Source organism: Pongo pygmaeus, chromosome 12 (assembly GCF_028885625.2).
Source record: "Pongo pygmaeus isolate AG05252 chromosome 12, NHGRI_mPonPyg2-v2.0_pri, whole genome shotgun sequence".
Taxonomy (NCBI): Eukaryota; Metazoa; Chordata; class Mammalia; order Primates; family Hominidae; genus Pongo; species Pongo pygmaeus.
The window spans coordinates 65,149,583-65,170,587 of NC_072385.2; the positions used below are offsets into that span (position 1 = coordinate 65,149,583).

The 21,005-nt window shown below is 40.6% G+C and overlaps 1 protein-coding gene across 1 annotated transcript in view; it reads right to left on the reverse strand.

Moving 5' to 3' along the window:
• PLEK (pleckstrin) overlaps positions 1–20,635 on the reverse strand; it is a 32,127-nt gene extending 11,492 nt beyond the window's left edge. Inside the window, exons 1-4 of the mRNA XM_054476273.2 lie at positions 20,430–20,635; positions 5,519–5,674; positions 5,098–5,279; positions 3,376–3,467 (exon numbers count right to left, since the gene is read on the reverse strand). Of these exons, the coding sequence (XP_054332248.1) occupies positions 3,376–3,467; positions 5,098–5,279; positions 5,519–5,674; positions 20,430–20,471 (472 nt within the window). The 5' untranslated portion in view covers positions 20,472–20,635. The remainder of the gene's footprint in view (positions 1–3,375; positions 3,468–5,097; positions 5,280–5,518; positions 5,675–20,429) is intronic.
• Between the last annotated feature and the right edge of the window lie 370 nt (positions 20,636–21,005).

Sequence of the window (21,005 nt, forward strand, 5' to 3'; positions counted from 1 at the left end):
CTGGGTGTTGGAGAAATTCCCTCAGGGAGTGTAAAAGGGCATGATGGGTGTAATAAATAAGTCTTGTAACAAGCGCTCTGCTATAAGTCAGTTGCGAGACTACTGGGTCAAATCTGAAGGTGTGAAAGAGGTGAAGGAGGTGAGAGAAGAGGGCTGTGCATGCACCATCAGGAAAAGATTCATAGAGGAAGTGACACTGGGCAGAGGCTTAAAACATGAGTAGGCGTTTGCCAAGCATATGAGGCAGGATGCAGAGGAACCAGCACAAGCTGAGGGGGCAGCAGTGTGAACAGATGCACTCAGGCATAAAGCAACCCCGTGGGGCAGGGGAGGAGTTGGAAAGAAGACAAAAGGAAATAAGAGGAGGAGGGAGGTGAAGGGTGGGTGGGGAGAGCTTTGATGGCACAGTAAGAAATTTGGCTAATGGGAAATCATTTTAAGTTTTTAAATAGGAAATAATGTGATGGATATATGTCCTAAATTAAAATTTTATGACATCACCTGCACTGATTGTCATGACTTTGCAGAGTCTAGCAGGGACCTTGAGAAGTCATTAAAGCAACTTTCTGCCTCAAGAGATGATTGCAAAGAGAAGAAAATGAAATTGACCCATACATTGGATTATTAGCAGGTTACAATGAAGCTTTGTATTAAAAACAGCATGTTTGTTCTTACAACAAAAAAATGATAAATATTTGAGGTGATGGATACACTAATTACCATGATTTGATCACTGCACAATGTATATGTGTATCAGAACATTAATTGTGCCCCATAAATATGTACCATTATGTGTCAATTTAAAAATAAAAATAAAAATAAAAAGCAGTGTGTTCCTTACAAATGTAGCCAAAAAGGGAGTCAACATGACAGCCTGCCTGTCCTGTCATCCAGGCAAAAGCAGTAGGGATGCCACCCTCAAAACAGGAGTGACAGCAGTTGGATAGCAAGCCTTCCATCAATGTTATGTATGAAAGGCTTTTGCTCACTTTTCTTTCTCTACAAGGATAAACTAAGTGACACTGCATTTCTTCTTATCTTCATAGCAGCCTGTGAAAGAGGCAGGATGGTAATTGCAGTCCTCATTTTAAGGATAAGAAAATTAAGACTCAGGGAATTTGAGTGATCTTAGGCCGAAGTTACAACTACTCTGGGCTGTCACTTTTAAGTGTTCTAACCCTTGCATCCACGCTCACTCAGTGAGGCATGCTGAAGCTTGAAAGACAAGTTTGGTCTAGTCTGCCAGTCATCGGACATTTAAGGTCTTCCATCATGTGTCAGCACTGCTGGGTCCCAGTCTCTGCTGCAGCCTTCATCTCCCAGCCGAGGCCACCTGACTCCCCCATGAAGGCTCCACCCATAGAAATGTCCAAAACCCACCCTGACCTTCAACAAGAAGGATTTAAGAAGTACTAGCCCACCTGTAATCTTAGGGATTACAGGCCACTTTGAGAGGCCAAGGCAGGCAGATCACCTGAGGTCGGAAGTTTGAGACCAGTCTGGCCAACATGGTGAAACCCCGAATCTACTAAAAACACAAAAATTAGCCAGGCATGGTGGTGCACATCTGTAATCCCAGCTATTCAGGAGGCTGAGGCACGAGAATCACGCTTGAACCCAGGCGGCAGAGGTTGCAGTGAGCCAAGATCGCACCACTGCACACCAGCCTGAACAACAAAAGTGAAACTCCGTCTCAAAAAGAAAGAAGAGGAAGAGGAAAAAGGAGAAAAGAAGAATAAGAACAAGAGGAAGAAGGAGAAGGAGAAGGAGAAGGAGAAGGAGAAGGAGAAGGAGAAGGAGAAGGAGAAGGAGAAGGAGAAGGAGAAGGAGAAGAAGAAGAAGAAGAAGAAGAAGAAGAAGAAGAAGAAGAAGAAGAAGAAGAAGAAGAAGAAGAAGAAGACCAGCCCAATACTCTGGGACTCAGTAACACATTACAGTGGAAATCAGTCTGACCTGGATTGGGTGCCCAAGTCTACATTGAAATCCCCTCCTGTTCCCTTTGCCCAAGGCTGTTGCAGTGACCTCGGTCCTGCTAGAGTTAGGACCTTCGTTTGCTATTGTAACTTTCTCATATCACCACTCACAGCTTGGTGTCTTGATCCCAAACCTCAGCCCTGCCTTGTCTGATGCTCATGGGCTGCTGCCTTGACTCTGAGGCCTATTCCCATGGGGGACTATCTCATCGTCAGTGATCATAGCCTTTTCCCCTTAGTGATCACAGCCTTCTCCCCTTAGCCTTGCTAATCCTGACCTGGACCAATTTCATGGATTATCTGTTGATGGCACATCCTCTTAGATTCTACATTTGCTATATCAGCTCAGAGTTTTCTTCCTTTGATCTCTCTTGTCACCATAAGAAAGCCAGGCCTGGTATCTGACAAACTTAGTACCAAATTGTACATCGCATTTTGCTCCCCCGATGAACCATCAGCCCTACTAAGCTGGTCAGCTTCTTTTTCTAGATGCATATTCTGCACATGTCTGCCTCATAACCTTGTCCTCACCATCCTTTGCCCATCCTCTGCTCATCCTCTGCCCTGGCTCCTCATCGAAAATCCTCCTATAAATATTTAATGAAATTTTACCCATCTTTCAGGGTCAAATTTGGGTACCACCTCCTATTCATCCCATCAACCCCTGAGCTCTTTCTCTTTTTCTGAACCCCTGGAATTGGTTGCACAGACACGTGACCACTTAAAACACAATAACCACTTGAGCTTGCACCATATAGCACTGAGTGTGTGCCAGGCACTGCTCTACACACATAATGGCAAGCCTATGAGGTAGGTGCACTGTGATTATCCCCACTAAATAGACAGAGAAAGTGAAGCACAGAGAGGCTAAATTATGGAGCCAAGGTTTTACAACTAGTAAGTTGCAGAGCCAGAATTTGAACCAAGGTAGTCTGGCTCTAAAGGACATGTTTTTAACCACTACACCATACTACCTAAACTCATAACACTTAATACCTGACCCTGTGCAGCCTCTGATAGCCCTAATATTGTCATTTAAAACTTACATTGTATGCCTTAATCCCTGTTTATCGTAGTAAGGGTTGCATCTTATCCAATTCTGTGTCTATTTCTAGCAAGTCTCAACATAATGCCATTTATTGAGAAAAAAATCCTTTGATTGGAACGTTAGCTTGAACAAATGTTAACTTGAACAAATAAAGCTTGAACAAAATCGTTAGCTTGAACAACAAACTTCTTTCTATTTTCACTCTGTAGGAGCTTCATTCTCAGGCTCACCAGGCTGCATTCTGGGACCCCTTCCAACCCCCATACTTCATACCCCCACCTCACACACGAGGCCGAAGGAGGACTCCATATCGCCTTCCCAGTTGCCCTATTTCAGGCCTGCAAGTGCTTTTACCTGTGAAGCAGTGATTAAAAATCTTCTTGTCCTTCTCTAGATTCAGTTCTTTTATTCCTTTTTCAGTGTCTTTCATGGACAAATATAAGGCACTGCACAGAGATAAAAAAAAAAAAGAAAAAAAAAATCTCAGTTGGATGAGTGGGGAACATTTCAGAATGGTAAATTCTCTCTGGGAGGTGAGCACAAGCTCCCCCACCCCACGTAGCCGCTGAGCTTAATCTCCTTTCATCAGATCATAAGTAGTGGAGGGGCAGCATTCATATCTGCATAACTCTGTAGCCTGCACAGCGTTTAGCAATGCTGGAAGGTACTTAACGTCTCCTAAATTCTCTTAAATTCATTCAGCTCTTTGTTGATTTAATTATTGGTGCCTGGGATGGAAAGTTGCCCCAATTTAGAGGTCAAAGATGAAAGGTTCTTAGGGTCCATTTTCTACACATTCTACATCTTTAATGTCCCTCAGTCCTCATATCCCAATTATTTAATGCTTTTCAAGGGACCATCTGTGGTAGACATTTGCCTTTAAGAAAGTGAATGCTTCCACTAAGCATATGTCTTATCTTTAAAATGATGAGATATAAGGCAAAATGGTGAGAAGTTCTCATTTTTGTCCTTGAAGTAATACATCAAAGATAGCCTTACGAGAGAAGCTCTAAGCAACAAAACAGAAGGCCCCTTCCATGTGGCCTGTGGCTCCCTGTAGTCTGAGCATTTTTCCCATTTAGTTCTGACAGCACTGGCCAGGACTGTGGTCACTCGATGGCCCCCGTCAGCAGCTGCAGCTACACTGGGTGCCTCCTTGGAGCTCTTTGCCAAAAAGCTTTTGTGGTGAAGGGCGCTGCTGAGTCTCACTCAGGTCAGTTCACAAACTTTTTCAAACTCCTGTGCCATGCCAAGTCTTGTGTTGTCAGGCAGAAGTGCAGAAGGGATGTCTTTAGGCTCGTCTCAGTGCCTCTCCCCACCCCACCCTCCATAAAAACAAAATTCTTGTTGGACATTTTAAGCAGCCAGCATGGGATTCTTCTCAACAGGGCTCCTGTCTCAGGGAATGCTCAACAAAAAGGCAAAACTACCAAGAAGAAAGGGACTCCTAGAGAAAGGGGCTCATGTGACCAAAGATGTGAGATATTCAGGAAGGAAGAAATCCCATTCCCAACCTCTGTCAGGAGCTAGATCTTCCTGTTGGCGTCTGACCACATTTAGGCTACAACTATCACCTGCAATTCCGAGCCAGCCAACATAAGAGGCCATTAAACCGGGTCAGGACATAAATGGCTTCCACCAGGATGGGTGTTTACCCTGTCTGGCCCTTCCTGAGTGTGTAAATGTATGAACTTGAACTTGAAACCTTGCTTGCTCGGATGCTTAGCCCCTGCCTTTTCTGTTCTACCTAAAGATCCTAAAGCTTTATTTCAAGACTGACTTATTATGGCTACTTTATAAATGCAATGATGATGTTTCTCTCTCTCTCTCTCTCTCTCTCTCTCTCTGGTACCCAATATGAGGGAATTTGTACTCCATTCGCCTCCTCTCCTCAGCTAGTAGGCCTTGGATCACTCCTTCAGACCCAGGTAAACATTTTAGTACACCAAGTGCCAGTATTGACCTGGCAGAGTGGATACAACATCCGAGGTGGCCAAAGCAAGCCTTGGAGCGGGATCTGCTATGTTTGTGTCTATCAGAAGGAACGGGTAAAGAGAAGTAAACACAGAAAATCACCCTAAGTCAATGGTTTCTGGCAGTCGAATGGACCTCCTGGTAGATTTCCTGGCAAACTTCTGGCCTCCTTCAATGCATTTAATGGCCTTCTTGATATCCCGAACCCAGGCATCTCTCTCCTCCAGGAAGGCTGCCTGGAAGAAGTGGTCCTGCTGTTTGGTCGTAGTGATCTTAAACACGAACTGAAAATCAAAACACATCCCATTAGAAATGACTTATTTCAAGGGCTTGGGGCCCCTCATGAAGCAGAGGCCATTGGCCTAAACCTCTTCTAGCCAAGAGAAACCCAAATGCCAGGGTGGGGTGTGGGTGGTGGTGAGAGGGACCAGCCCAAGGAGCACCACCCACATTGTAGGCAATGCTTGCACCAAAAGGTGAGTGCCTGACCAGGGGTTCAAGGCAGCTCATGATGTCAACTCACCATCCTTTTGCCAAAGTCCTGACAAGGGCTAGTCAGAGTGCTCCCTTTCAGCGGGATCATTCCTTTGGGGCTGTTGTCACTTTTCTTCTTATAGAATTCAATTCCATCTTCTAACAATACAACCCACATGGGTTTCCACGTATTGAACACGCTCCCCTGTAATGACAACCAAAAGAGCGGAGATGGGCAGGGCTCTTTGCAAACTGTATTTTCTTCCTAACAGGAAAGATTCTATATTTACTTACAGTTGGTTTTTAAAACGTTTTGTGACATCATCTCTGTTCCTTCAACATAAATCCTCTCAAATCAGTGGCTACTTGGGGAGCCATTCTCATTTCTACTCCCGGCTCTTTGCTCAAGCTAACCTCATTCTCTGGAATACTCCTTCCCAACTCTGCCCTCTCCTCTTTCTCTCCTTGCCTAACCTCTCCCTATCCTTCAAGGCTCAGCTTAGCAACCTCATTGATGAGGCTTCTCTAACTGCACAGACCCACTCTGATCTCAGGGGTGCCTCCCGCTTTTCTCACTGATTGTGCCACACATCCTTGAACTTTGTTAAATATTTCCTCATATAGTTCTTTAATTGTCTTCACCATGGTTATCTTTCCTTCTCCATGGCAATTACATTAGCAGGTACTTTCCTTGGCTCATGATACTGAGCACACAGGGGATGTTCATTAAAATAATACAAAAGAAGATCATTTCCCAAACTGCCAAATGCTAGCAGCTATCACACTTCATTGAAAAGAGCAACCAATCCTTCTTATTGTCTACTTCATCCCCACCCAAACCCTTTCCTGCTATGATTTCCCCTGCACCTCCCTTTTCATGGCTGGTTCACACCATTAAGAACTGCAAAGGAGCCGCCTCATAGTAACATTCTCACCCCCGCTATGTGTAAGAACTGTCGGCAGATCTTGCTTCTGAAACTACATCTGACACATGATCTTATAGTTCTTTTTTTTTTTTGAAGTCTTTATTTATTTTTACATGTTTAACTGCCTATTTTGAGGAGAAAAATACAAAAATGATAATTATTGGTGTTTGGTTGGAAGGGTTTTTATTTTTCAGGGTATTAGAATATTTCAATTCTTGGGAGGGTTAGTCAGAATTGGGGAAAGAATTAAATATTGTAAAGCCTAGTGGTTTTCAAAATATGGCCTACAAACCAACTAATCTGACTCACTGAAGACGCGTATAAATAAAAGCTGGTTTTACCCCAAATCTTCCTTCACTTATAAGCTCTGGTAACACTGCTGAGATGGCTGGCTGAATCTTAGATGATCTAGCTCAAGCACTCTCTCTCTATATATATATATATATAGGTTTTTATTTATTTTTTTATTTTGGAGACAGGTTCTCTCTCTGTTACCCAGGCTGGAGTGCAACCGCATAATCTCAGCTCACTGCAAGCTCCGCCTCTCAGGTTCAAGCAATTCTCCCACCTCAGCCTCCCAGGTAGCTGGGATTACAGGTGCACACAACCACACCCAGCTAATATTTATATTATTTTTTTCAGTAGAGACGGGGTTTCACCATGTTGGCCAGGCTGGTCTTGAACTCCTGATCTCAAGTGATCCTTCTGCCTTGGCCTCCCAGAGTGCTGGGATTACAGGTGTGAGCCATCGTGCCCAGCTGGTTCTATGGCTTTCTTACTGCCCACACTTGTGTAAGCCACTTGCCCTCTCTAAGGCTCAGTTCCCAGCACTAAAATGATAAGAATGACTACCTCAGAGATTTCTAGCACATAGGAAATGAAATAATTTGGATAAGACTTTATAAGTTCGAATGTGCTCTACAAATAAGAGGCTGTATTATTAAGTATCTTGACAGATGGCCATGTATGAATGTCTTCCATGCCTTGAGTTTTCATCCTGTCTATTCTTGGAAAAATGATAATGAACTGGTATCACTATCGTCCCAATGAGGAAGAGTCAAAAGTATTTAGCCAGTTGCCATGTGGAGTAATGAATGGGAAAGCTGAAGGCCCTGAGGATCTGCATGAATGTATTTGTGAGAAAACATACCTCCCTTTGGTTTCTCTTCTGGTGGAGTAAGGTTTGGGGTTGTGAAGAATCCGACCTGCCTCAGACTTGCAGGCCTCCTCCATTATTGTACGACATGTCATCCAATGATGCTTGAAATATTTAGGATGCTTCAATGTATGCTATGATTTGGGGTCAAAACTCGAACCTACATTTGAGCCTCATGTCAACCACTTATTAGTTGTACATGTCTTTCAGTAAAATGTTTAATATTTCTGAGCCATATTTTTTTTATTTTCTGAGAGAGATAATAATTCCACCTTAAAGCATAGTTTAGATTTAGATCATGTATAAAATATGTATATATAAGTGTATAACACATGCCATATGCTTATATGTGAACAATGTACATATGCATTATACAATGTATATATCTTTAAATACATATGTGTACATATGTTTTATATATAAAGTGTGTAAAATCACTCTGTCAACTATTGCCACCCAACTATATGTTCCAGGAGGGCAACAACTTACTTCACCATGATATTGTCAGGTGTTCAATCAATAATTTGTGGAATGAATGGTTGTAATTAAAATCACATTATGACTATAAGAAAATTTTGGGGATAATCTACAAGACATTGGTCTGGACAAAAATTTCTTGAGCAATACCCTAAAAGCACAGACAACCAAAACAAAAATAAGCAAATGGGATCACATCAAGGTAAAAAGCTTTTGCACAGCAAAGGAAACAGTCAACAAAGTGAAGAGACAACCCACAGAATGACAGAAAATATTTGCAAACTACCCATCTGACAAAGGATTGATAGACAGAATATATCAGGAGCTCAAACAACTCTAGAGGAAAAAAATCTAATAAACCATTCAAAAAATGGCCAAAATATTTGAATAGACATTTCTCAAAGGCAGACATACAAATGGCAAATGGGCATATGAAAAGGTGCTCAACATCACTGATCATCAGAGAAATGCAAATCAAAACTACAATGAGATATCAGCTCATCTCAGTTAAAATGGCTTTTAACCAAAAGACAGGCCATAAGAAATGTTGATGAGGATGTGGAGAAAAGGCAATACTTGTACACTGTTGGTGGGAATGTAAATTAATACAACCACTATGAAGAACAGTTCCTCAAAAAACTAAAAACAGAACTACTATTTGACCCAGCAATCTCACTGTGGGGTATATACTGAAAAGAAAGGAAATCAGTATATGGAAGAGATATCTGCACTCCCATGTTGGTTGCAGCACTGTTCACAATAGATAAGATTTGGAAGCAACCTAAGTGTCCCTCAACAGATGAATGGATAAAGAAAGTGTAGTACATATACACAATGGAGTGCTACTTTGCCATAAAAAAGAAGATCCTGTCATTTGCAACAACATGGGTGGACCCGAAGATCATTATGTTGAGTGAAATAAGCCAGGCAGAGAAAGACAGACATCACACGTTCTCACTTATCTGTGAGATCTAAAAATTAAAACAACTGAACTCACGGAAACAGAGAGTAGAAGGATGGTTACCAGAGGCCAGGAAGGGAAGTAGGGGACTGGGGGGAGGTGGGGATAGTTAATGGGTACCAAAAACAAGAAAACAGAAAGAATAAATGAGACCTACGATTTCATAGCACAACAGTGTGACTATTGCCAACTTAATTGTACATTTTAAAATAACTAAAAGAGGGTAATTGGATTGTTTGTAACACAAAGGATAAATGCTTAGTGGGGATGGATATCCCATTTTCCATGATGTTATTATTACTCATTGCATGCCTATATCAAAACATCCCATGTACCCTATAAATATATATACCTACTATGCACCCACAAGAATTTAAATTTTAAAAATTAAAAATTAAAAATAAGATCACATTATTTATCAATTAATAGATAGGACTGAATAAAGAAGACATAATGAAATGATTAACATAAGAATAGACACAATAAGTGTGACAATATTTCCTAAAATGATCCTATAGACCTCTGCAGGACAATATGTAGCTCAGCTTTGGCCAGTGTGGAGGCAGGTGGTCCACATTTGCACAACAAGGCTGCGCAGGAAAGATGCCTTCAGGCGAGAGGAGGACTGTCATTCTACTGGAATTTTTTTTTAATTAAGATAAAATGTATATACATTGACAGTCAACCCATAAGCTCCTCATGGATCTCTACTTTCTGTCTGGTACATTTCAGGCTGACTTTATGTGGTTTGTTTTCTGCTCCCAAACCTGCCCATTGAGTTCAGTTCAACTCAAGAATGGCAAGTAGAATCTATCTCAAGTGTCAATTCAGACTGAGTAGTATGGATGCTTGAGGCTGGACTCAGTGGAAAAGTGTCGTGATCCAACAGCCGTGTCTCCCATGGGCAAAGCAGTCATAAGTGGTGGCATGCACCCTGCAGTTGCTTCCATCTCTTGAGCTAATCAGATTTTATCTGAATATGAATGTCAAAAAGAAACTCAGACAGCAGCCTTGTGTGCAGGCATGGCTAAGTCGTATGAAAATCACTTGCAAAAGGTCTATAATGCCAGAATGAGGCTATCCACATCAATGTAGCCCTTAAGAAAATCCTTACTTAAAATGTTTTCAGTTTGGGTTCATGCCAGCTGCCCCTTTAGCAATAAATTGGCCATTCTGATTAAAACAGGGAAGTCTCTATTTCTGGTCTATATTTTGGGAGAATTTGGCAAAGGTCTATTCTTTAACCCATGATATCACCCTGTCATGACTACCATAGAATAGAATTATCATCCAGTTCCCAAGAGACCCTGCTGCTTATCTCAAAATACAAAGGGCCTCTATATAAAGGTCCAGTTGCCCAAAAGGAAGACTATTTATGCAAAGATAAACACTTGTGGGACTATCACTTTGCTTGTCCAAACATTTCCTTTGTTCTAGTTACTAAAATAATTTTCTAAATTAAAATACCCTATCTCTTTTCTGCATGGGCAGAATAACTATTCCAGACGAACACTGGATTATTTCCTCTTTTAAAAATCAGCAAGATCAGACACTGTGCCAACACATGAAATAATTCCAGTCAAATGCCTTTCTGTTTTACATCTGAAAAAAACATATCTAGAATACAAAGAGCTCCTGCAAATCAATAAGAAAAGTACAAACAATCCTATTCTTAAATGAGCAAAAAGTATCGAGCAGGCACTTTAGTGAAGAAAACATCCAAAAGCTTATGAAAAAGTGTTCAACATCATTATTTATCAGGAAAATGCAGATTCAAATCACAATGAGATACCTCTACACACCTGCTAGAGTACCTAACATTTTAAAAGTCAGAGAAGAATAAGACTTGACAAGGAGGTAGAATAACTGGAAGTCCCAAACATAGCTGGCAGGAGTGCAGAATATCACATCCAATTCAGAAAAAATATCTGGCGGTTTTATGCTAAAGTTAAACACATATATGTCCTTTGCACCAGCAATTTCACTCCTGGGCAAAGATCTGAGAGAAATGAATGCATATTGCCATAAAGGTTTCATGCAATAATGTTCATGACACCTTTATTCATCATAGCCAGAAACAAAGACTAACCCAAACGCCCATCAACAGGAGAAGGAATAAGTAAACTATATAATATAATATATAAATCCATTATTAACACAGTAAATGTATACTATGGAAAACAACTTAGCAATTTTTTAAAAATGAACCGCTAGTACCTGGAACATTATAAATAAATCTCATAGATGTTGAGTGAAAAGGAAACAGGCAAAACATGCGCTTAGAGTATGATTGCATTCATATGAAGTTCAACAACAGGCATAGCTTATGAGAAAATGTTACAATAATGGTTACCGAGGATGGGACTGTAGACTAGGAAGGGAACAATGGAACTTCATAGCATACTAGAAATGTCTCCATCTTTATCTGTGTGTTGCTTACATGAGGTATAGGTATGTAAAAAATTATGACACACTTCGTGTACCTTATTGTATGTAAGTTATCCTTCAATTAAAAAACAAAGTTGTTAACTCCAGTTCCTGTTACTTAACTCCATGGAGGGGTATACAGTGATTATGGTAACACCAACCTTCAAGCTGCTTCTATAGAAGGAAACTATTCCACATTAGTTACTTCTCTCACTTAATCACTGGAAAAACAGCATATTCATGCAATGAATTGTCCTCGATTGAATCATGGATTCTTTTCAAAGCCGCTATGAAGAATATTATTGAGTGATCTGGCATCATTTGAATGTAAAAGGTGTATTAGATAATGGCATTTTATCAGTAATAAATTTCTTATATGTGATAATGGCATTGTGATTATATAGGAAAATGTCCTTTTTCTTGGAAGATGTATGTGGAAGTATTTTGGGGTGAGGTAGCATGATGTCTGTAAATTACTCTCAACTATCTCAACCTAAAATGATGTGTGTATATTTACACAGAAATATAGAGATAGGGAGAGACAAAGCAGATGTGCCCATCTATTATCAATTGATTAATCTAGGTAAAGAGTATATAAATAATGGTACTAGTTTCCTCATTTTTCTGTGGGCTTGACTTTTTAAAATAACTTGGGAAAATTATTAAATGAATGAGTAACATATGACTCTGCTATGTATTAAAATTTAGAATATACTTTTAGTGAAATACATAGACAAATCTATTTAACAAAAAATTTTAAAAATACCTGGAAATAAGAAAAGAAAGACATGTTCTCAGAGCTAGAAGTGAAAAGTTGCACTAGATGACTGCCAGAATCTCTTTTAAACCTAACTTCAGGACTAGCTGAGATTATTAACTGCCATCATCACTCAGGGCTTTTGACTTTGAAATTGGGAGCATGAGTAGCGATAAGCCAGCATTGCATTCCTTCAGTAGACAAAGCCTCTGGAGCCAGCTGTCCAAAATGAGTTTGTGCTTTTCTAATTTAAGTGCAGCCTCAGGGGTCTGACTCTGAGGAGGATGTGTCATTTGGGATTCAGGGTCATTATGCACAATGAAGAGGCCGATACTTTATGAAACAAGAGAAATCTGACCACTTACAAAGCTTAAACATTCTTCCAGGCCTGATAATGCTGAGTTAGCTCAGGATGATGGAATTTGAGGAGGTTTCTCTCTCCTCTTCACCACTACTGCAGCTACCAGTTTCTCGCTCGGGTAACCTGGCAGCACCTCTCCTTGACCATCCTTAAATTTTTCCTTTTCTGGCCCCAACCCACTTGATGCTCACCCAAGAGCAAACCTGGAAGTGTGATTACGGAATGTCCAAATGACAGAGGAATTTAGGATCATCTACCAACACTGTCACCATATTGATAAAAAAAGTAGAGGCCCAGTTAAGTGATTGGCCTACTACATCTGACCAATTAATGTTAAGTGATTGGCCTAGTACATCTGACCAGTTAAGGTAGAATCCAGGTCTCCTGATTCTCAATTTTATGCTTTTTCCCTTCCCCTCAGATGTAATTTTCATTTTGGTTCTTGTATAACATTGAGTCATTCTGGAATTTGTATCGATTTCTTTAGACCACTTAGCTAGCTATTTCACTTTAATGGAGATATATATATATATATATCCATATGCTGTGTGTATGTGTGTGTGTGTGTGTGTGTGTGTAGCATATGTGTGTTTTCACCCATTATATGCCAAAACCTGTACATGTCCAGAATGGGATGCTGAGTCAGATTTAAAGTTTTCTGGTAAATAGATGTTCATCATCATGGGACTGGTATAATTTAGCACCTAAGAGTCTGACATTAAATGACATCAAAAGAAGAAATCATAAAGAATGGGAGATTTAACCATATTAAAAATACACTTCTCAGCTGGGCGCAGTGGCTCATGCCTGTAATCCCAGCACTTTAAGAGGCTGAGGTGGGTGGATCACTTGAGGCTAGGAGTTTGAGACCAGCCTGGCCAACATGGTGAAAGCCAGTCTCTACTAAAAATATACAAAAATTAGCTGGATGTGGTGGTGCACACCTACAGTCCCAGCAACTTGGGAGGCTGAGGCAGGAGAATCGTTTGAACCCAGGAGGTGGAGATTGCAGTGAGCCTAGATCACACCACTGCACTACAGCCTGGGCAACAGAGCGAGACTTCACCTCAAGAAAAAAAAAAAACGAACTTCTCTATATTTAAAAAACTGCAACAACTGAAAAGCAAATGAAAATGCATAGATATTTGCATCATCATATGATTAAAAATCAATATCCTTAATTTTTTAAACTCTTTAGAACCAATAAGAAATATATAAACACTCCCAATTTTTTAAATGGGCAAATAATATAAATAAGCAATTCTCAAATGAATAAAAACTGGGTCCAATAAAACATAATTGATTGTTTCAACTGCAATCAAAGAAATGCAAATTGAAATTAAATAAGATACAGTCTTTCTCTTTAATAATATTTTTTAAAGACTTATAAGGTGTGGGAAACGAGCATGTGGGAAAAAAGGAGCTCTATGAGTCAGCAGTTTGATGTGGGCTGTCAAAAAAAACTAAACTCAATGTGGTTGTGTACATAGAAGTGTAAGATCGAAAGCAAGGAAGATGATAATTCTATCTTTAAACAAAGCATAGCCTGCAGGTGACCATGGGCTCTGGAGCTGGATGGCTCAGGCTCAAATCCCAAATCTGCCACTTTCTAGTAATGTGGCCTTGAGCAAGTTTTTAAACCTCATTTTCTCCTTCTGGCAAGCAGATATGATGATATCTACTTCTTAGCTTTGTTGGGAGATGAAAACAATCCATGTAAATTGCTTAAATCAGTAATTGGTGTATAGTAATCACTCATTAAACAGTACCTATTCCTTACAGTTCTATGCTTATCAAGTGCCCCTGGAGAACTATACTGAGTTCAAGGGACCTCAAAGCTGCAGATAAACCAGTGCCTCTTCAAAGCAGAACACCAAGATGGTATCATCTCTCTAACTGTTGGAGGAACTGACTAGGTTTTAGCCCATAAAGGAACAGGTAGAGCAGGTGTGAACGCCTGGATTGTTTTGAAGTCCCAGCCGGTGGAGGTTTCAGGAAAACAGTTTTCTGCATAACTTAAGGAAGAAAATTTAATTAGTGAGTTCCCTAACAAGAGAAGTACTCAAGCATGCTTGTTAACAGATGAATAAAAGAAATGCAAGCCGCAGATGAGAAGTTGGATTAAATCTGTAACATCTCTTTCTACCCTGAGATCCTACACATCTATTCCAAGGTGCCTGCTGTGTCCCTCTTTTCCCCCTTTAGTCTTCTATTTCCAGGTGTCACTGCCAACCCTTGGGCTTGCTTGAAAGCCAAAAAATAATAATAAGTCCTTGAAATATATTCTATATGATCACCCAAAAATGACTACCCCCATTGAAATTACTTTTCTTAAGACTTAAGAAGTTACTTTGGTCTCTATGAAGTCTATTTTAGGCAAGTTTCTTTATTTGGGACACATTCATTCAACAGATAATGATAGAATGGCTCCTGTGCTTTCAACACTGGCCTGGTTGTTGGGATGTAAAATTAAGCAACTCTGGGCGCAGTGACTCACACCTGTAATCCTAGCACTTTGGGAGGCCAAGGCAGGTGGATCACTTGAGGTCAAGAGTTCAAGACCAGCCTGGCCAACATGGTGAAACCCTATCTCTTCTAAAAATATAAAAATTAGCTGGGCATGGTGGCACATGCCTGTAGTCCCAGCTACTTGGGAGGCTGATGTAAGAGAATCACTTGAACCTTGGAGGTGGAGGTTACAGTGAGCCAAGATTGCACCACTGCACTCCAGCCTGGACTACAGAGGAAGACCCAAAATACATAAATAAAAATACATAAATAAAATAAAAATAAAAACTAAAATAAACAAGACCCTGTCTCTGCTCTCAAATAGTTCACAGTCTCACATGGGAGAGAGTGACCTCCAGGTCAGTGTGATGAATGCACAAATTGAGGTGTGCCTTCCTGTGTACACCCAGCATCACAGAAAGAAGCCACAACCAATGACTGAGGATTAGGGCAATCGGATATTTGTGTTTAGAACCCCTCTCAGATACTCCCTACAAAGTGAAGACGTCTCTTTTAACTTCCCCTTTCCCTCAAATTTCTCTCTTCACATACTGATGTGTGGCTGGAATTCAAAGGAAAATTACACTGTGATCAAAACTACGTATCTAAAACAGAACTGTCAGTTACTATTATCTATTCTTGAACACCCATGGGACATGTTATTTTAAGTTGATGCTGCATTCAGTTAAGCCCTTATGTCGGCTACAACGTAAATCACATCATCTAGTGTTCCAATCTGATCCATCAAATCACTGACATAACATCCCAAACAAATGGTTGTGTTGTGCCTATATAAACTCATTGAAGGCAAAGGAACTAGTCTATTCAGTAGCATATTTTTTACATAAGTGAACTCTTCCAGGTAGGAAAATTTATCAGTGAAAACATATTAAAAAAGCAATACAGAAATGGCACAGAGAGTGCTTAACAGCATGATTTCTGGAGCCTTAGATTTAAATTCGGATCTCAACTTTGCCTCTTCCAGGCTCTGTAACCTTAGGTAAGTTATTTAATTTTTCCAAGCATGAATCACCTCACCTGTAAAATGAAAGTAACAAAGTACCTGTTTCCCATTGTTGTGAAGATTAAACGAGATAATATACATAAAGCATTCACCACAGTGGCCAGCACGTAGTATACATTCGAAAAATGGCGACCCTAGAGACAGGTAAGAGTACGGTTTTGGGGGCGGAGGTTGCAGTGAGCCGACATCGCGCCATTGCACTCCAGCCTGGGCAACAAGAGCAAAACTCCGTCTCAAAAAAAAAAAAAAAAAAAAAAAAGAGTACGGTTTTGTAGCCAACACTGTGGAGTCGCTCTGGCATAAGGTTCCCCTGGGTAACCCTCATCATGGTGACAGTGCTTTGGAAAAGAATGTCATTGCAATACGAGCCCACGAGGGCCACATAGAAAGTGGTTAGGCTCTGCGTGATGCTGGGGCCACACTGCTGGGTTGCAAACCAGCTCTGCCACTTATTAACTGTGTGACTTTGGACAAGGCCCTTTGCCTCTCCGTACCTGGATCTCCTTATCTGTTAAGTAAGGATAATAATTGTCTCCATTTTGTTGAGTTGTCATAAGTATGCTGTATAAATGCATTAAGGCATGAAATGCTTGGAACCATTCCTGCTTCAGGGTAAACACCACATGCGTTAGCTATTACAATGATGATGAATCAGTAGGCACAGATCGCTTGAGATTATTTCATCCTGCCTAGAAGACAAGGTAGATGCAGGAAAGAACTCCTGGGCCAGGACCCTGACTCTCGGGCTCTCTTCGCTTCTACCACAGCTTTCTGCAGCCCATTCCTTTCCTGTCCCTGCTGCTTGCCCTTCCCTTTCCCATCACCCTGATTCCTATGCTTTCTCCCAGCCTCAAAGGACATCCAAATCCCTCAGCCACTTTCTGAGTCAGTGCTGCTGCGCCAAGTGCTTGTGAGGTTGGTCGTCCTGGAAACAACAGCTTGCTCCATAAACCTCTAGGAATTAGGCTGGTTTGAGACATGACTTGGAGGAGTCTAAGTTATGCAGAGCATATAATTTGCTCCTCTCTCATTTTTTTCCAGTTATGATGATGAACATATCTAATTCAGTAGTAAGTATTCGAGGACCTTCCAAACATGTTTATTGGCCAGAAAGAAACCCCCTAAACAGAGAGGAAGGAAGGCTGAGGTTATTAAACCCAATCTTGCCCACAAAACAATTTGTTCACGCCTCGCTCTGGCTCTAGTGAGTTCTTTTGCAGGCCAGGGTAAGCCTGCCTTTCAGAATGCTGCCTGAGATCAATGAGATGGTAGGCTTTGCTGTTAGGCAGGCCTGGATTTGAATCCTAGGTCATCCTCTTGCCACATGTTTGACTATGGGCGAGTCACTTATTCTCTGTGAACCTCAGTTTTCTTATCTGTAAGATGAGGATCACTTAGGGTGGTTAGGATTAAATGAAGTCATGTTTGTATAGCAGCTTGCTGCTCCATGGTTGGCTAGAAGTGCTCTTTTTTAAAACAAAAAAGTAAGGTGAAAGACTCTGAAGCAAAGAGACATGGGTGTTACTTGGAATGAAAAAGCTGGAAAATGACAGAATCGTGTATTTTCCCTCCCCCTCTTAACCACTGTCTTTATTTGGAGATCTTATTCAGGAGGCAAAAGAGGAAACCTGAATTGTGAAATGTCAACAGTCATCTTGCAGAGAAGAAAAGCAGAAACATTTTACAGTTAACGCTATTGACCCCAAGATTTCTGACTTGACAAAATTCCTGCACCAGCATTTTCTAATGCTATCTTTTTTCCACCCAAAACATCTTATCTGCAATAAAATTATTTCATAAAACAAGACACAGGACAAAGATGTTCTCTGTTACTACCCAGGTATCTTGAACTGCATAAGAGAAAAAGTGAATGGAGAAAGATTCTCTATTATTATTTTTCATGCTTTAATATCAAAAACCATAGCCAAGGCTTCTAAGAGCCTTTTCAAAGATTTTTATGGCCCTTCCTTCATAATTAATTTGGCAACCAACTCAGGAACCAGTATATATCCCCATTAACATCTAGGAGAGGCCCCACTGTCTACTGAAGTGTATATTGATGCTGATACAAGTAATCAGTGTCTTATGCAGCTTATGTACACCAATTATGTGTCAGATTCCTGAATATACAGTTTTTAACCCACACATGAGGTAACTGAAAGAAACTTAATGTCTAAAGAAGTTAAGGACTTTAATACCTTCTTGGGAAACTCTGTCTTTAGGTTTAGTTCTGCAGCTGACCAAGGGAATATTTCTGGACCAAACATTTCTTAAAAATATCAAATGAGACGCTGGGGGCTATGTGAGAGTGGAGGGTTGGAGAAGGGAGAGGATCAGAAAAAATAACTATTGGATACTAGGCATAGTACTTGGGTAACAAAATGATCTGTACAACAAATGCCTGTCACAGGAGTTTATATTATATAGGAGTTTACCTATATAACAAGCCTGCACATATACCCCTGAACCTAAAATAAAAGTTTTAGAAGAATAAAAAATAAAAAGAGAATCTTAATGCATTATATCAGAGAGTGTTCAAAAGGTCCCAGAGAAAAATGCAGTAATTACGGAAGATGTAACTTGTAAACATGAAAATTATGGAAGATATACATTGTAAAACTGTCAATACAAAATTTCACTATTTAATTCCAGGCACATTTTCTAGATTGGCTTTTACAGTCTAAGAGAACTACTCTCACTAATTAAAACTATTTATTAATTTAAATCCATGTGCTTGACAACCCTGACTCTATCATCCCCATTTTTTAGTGAGACAGCTTCACTTATTAGAAATTTAGTCTTCATATTTTTGTAATTTAGGGAGATTAAAATATGAGCATACAAACCTTATAACAGCAATTTTCATTGCAAGGTGGTTTTAATTGTTTAAAAAAACAAACAAAAACTTGCAGAAATGTTTCCATTCACTTGCTCTTCTCAGGATACTAGCACAAGTGACTAGGAAAGGAGTAAGTCAACATTGATTATTACCAGGTCTCGCCAATTATTATTGGTGCCTATTGCAAGGAATCTTTTACACCTCTATGTATATGTGTGTCTTTTCCAAAGGATGTTTCAAAGTACAGCTGGCTAGAGAGATTAGCAGCTGAGGGCCCACTTATTCTCCAGTACCAACTCATAGTTGGTACTATCACAAATACACTACAAATCCTAACGTGGAATAAATCTGCTTTAAGAAAATGCTGGAGTAATGAACAAAGTTCAGTGCCATGAATCAGAAACCTAAGCATCAGTGAAGGAGTGGTCGGTCACAACTGTCATAGCCATGTGACTTGGGGCAATCACCGAGCCTTCTGGGTCTGTCTCCTCTTCTGCAAATGAAGGAATTAGTCCAGATGACCTAGCGTCCCTCCAGCCTGAAGTCAAAATGGAAGCAGGCAGCAATGTGTGCTATTTAACCCCCCTTACAGGTAGAACACTGTGGGCTAAAACGTGAAACAAATAAGTAGCCTAAAACAGACTCGCATTGACTGTTCATTCAACTAAAAAGCTAAGCACCTGAAGGAAGGCACTACATTCAGCTCGTTTCTGAAACAATCCACTCACTAAGGTTAGTGTGAGCATATCTGTGTATATAGGTGTTGCCCACAGGACGCCAAGTCATATGTGTGAATTCACATCCTGGGGAACTTTCACAACCACACAGCACACACTCAGCATCCGAAGAAAGACCAACAGCGCTAAGAAAATTCAGTTTTCATGATGCACACCAGGGAGGCTAAGCCTTTTTCAGTACCCTAATCTTTAAAATAGTGCATCTACCACCCCGATGCCACATTATGCAAATTTACTAAGAATTGTGAGTGAAGAGATTTCAGCCCAATTAAAAAAAGATGAGGTTTTTTTTAACGTGTCAATTCCCAGAAGATGGCCCAAGAAATAAGCCGTAATTACTTTATCATTATATCAACTCTTTAATCACTTTTTTTCCTTCCTTCCCAAAAAAAGAACTGAGGAGAAGGGGAATTTAAATAAAAAATGAATAGTATCTCCAAGTAACCTCCATAGAAGAGGAGTGTATCTTCTGACAGAACACATCTGTGTACCTCTTAGAAAGGATAGTCTAAATCTGGAGGGAGTTAGCTTAGACCCCCAGCTTCCAGGCCCTGCCATCTGGAATTCTCAGACCCGTAATATCAAACTGTAAGGAAGCCGGGGCCGGATGAGTATCCCCACTCCCCTAACCCCACTCCAACATTCTATGTGCTACCACGCTCCCGTATTTCAACCCAACTGGTTGAGCAGGAAACATTCCTAAGATGAGCAGGTAGCCCGTGGAGCTGGACCCAAGTCTCCCCAGCCCATGTCCACTGACACCCTGGTAAGTGGCACCTTCGCTCACCTTCTTCACAAGGTAGCCCTCTCTGATCCGCTTTGGTTCCATGCTGGCTGGACAGGCAGATGCAAAGGTCACTCTCAGGCACCTCCTCTCAGCAGCTGGGCCTCCTCTGCATGCTGAGGTGGCTGTGGGCTGCCTTTTCTACAGCAGGTCGCTTTCACAATTTCCCTTCTGCTGGCGGTCGCATGATCACATCCTCTTCCCCTCACTGAGGTGGAAGATCAGAATAAGGAACTGCAGAGTAAACCACCCATTCCTTGCTAATGCTGGAGACTTATTAAAACCACAGTTGGGTTGAATATTTACCTAAGGGAAATTCTTACTACCATACAGAAAATCCCTCTTTTAAAAAGAAAAAGAAGTGATGAAAGGAAAAGGAAGATGAACAAGAAAAACTTGTTGGTGGAAATTGTCCTGAGTAGGTATTATTCTTGAGATCCTGGAAATGCCTAATAAAAATGCCAAGAAATTCAGAACCATCTGGTTAGCATAACAAAGTTAACTACTAAATGAATGCCTACTTCTCTCTATGCCAAGCCCTGTATCAAGTGTTTCTCAGCCTACTTATTTTAAACTAAA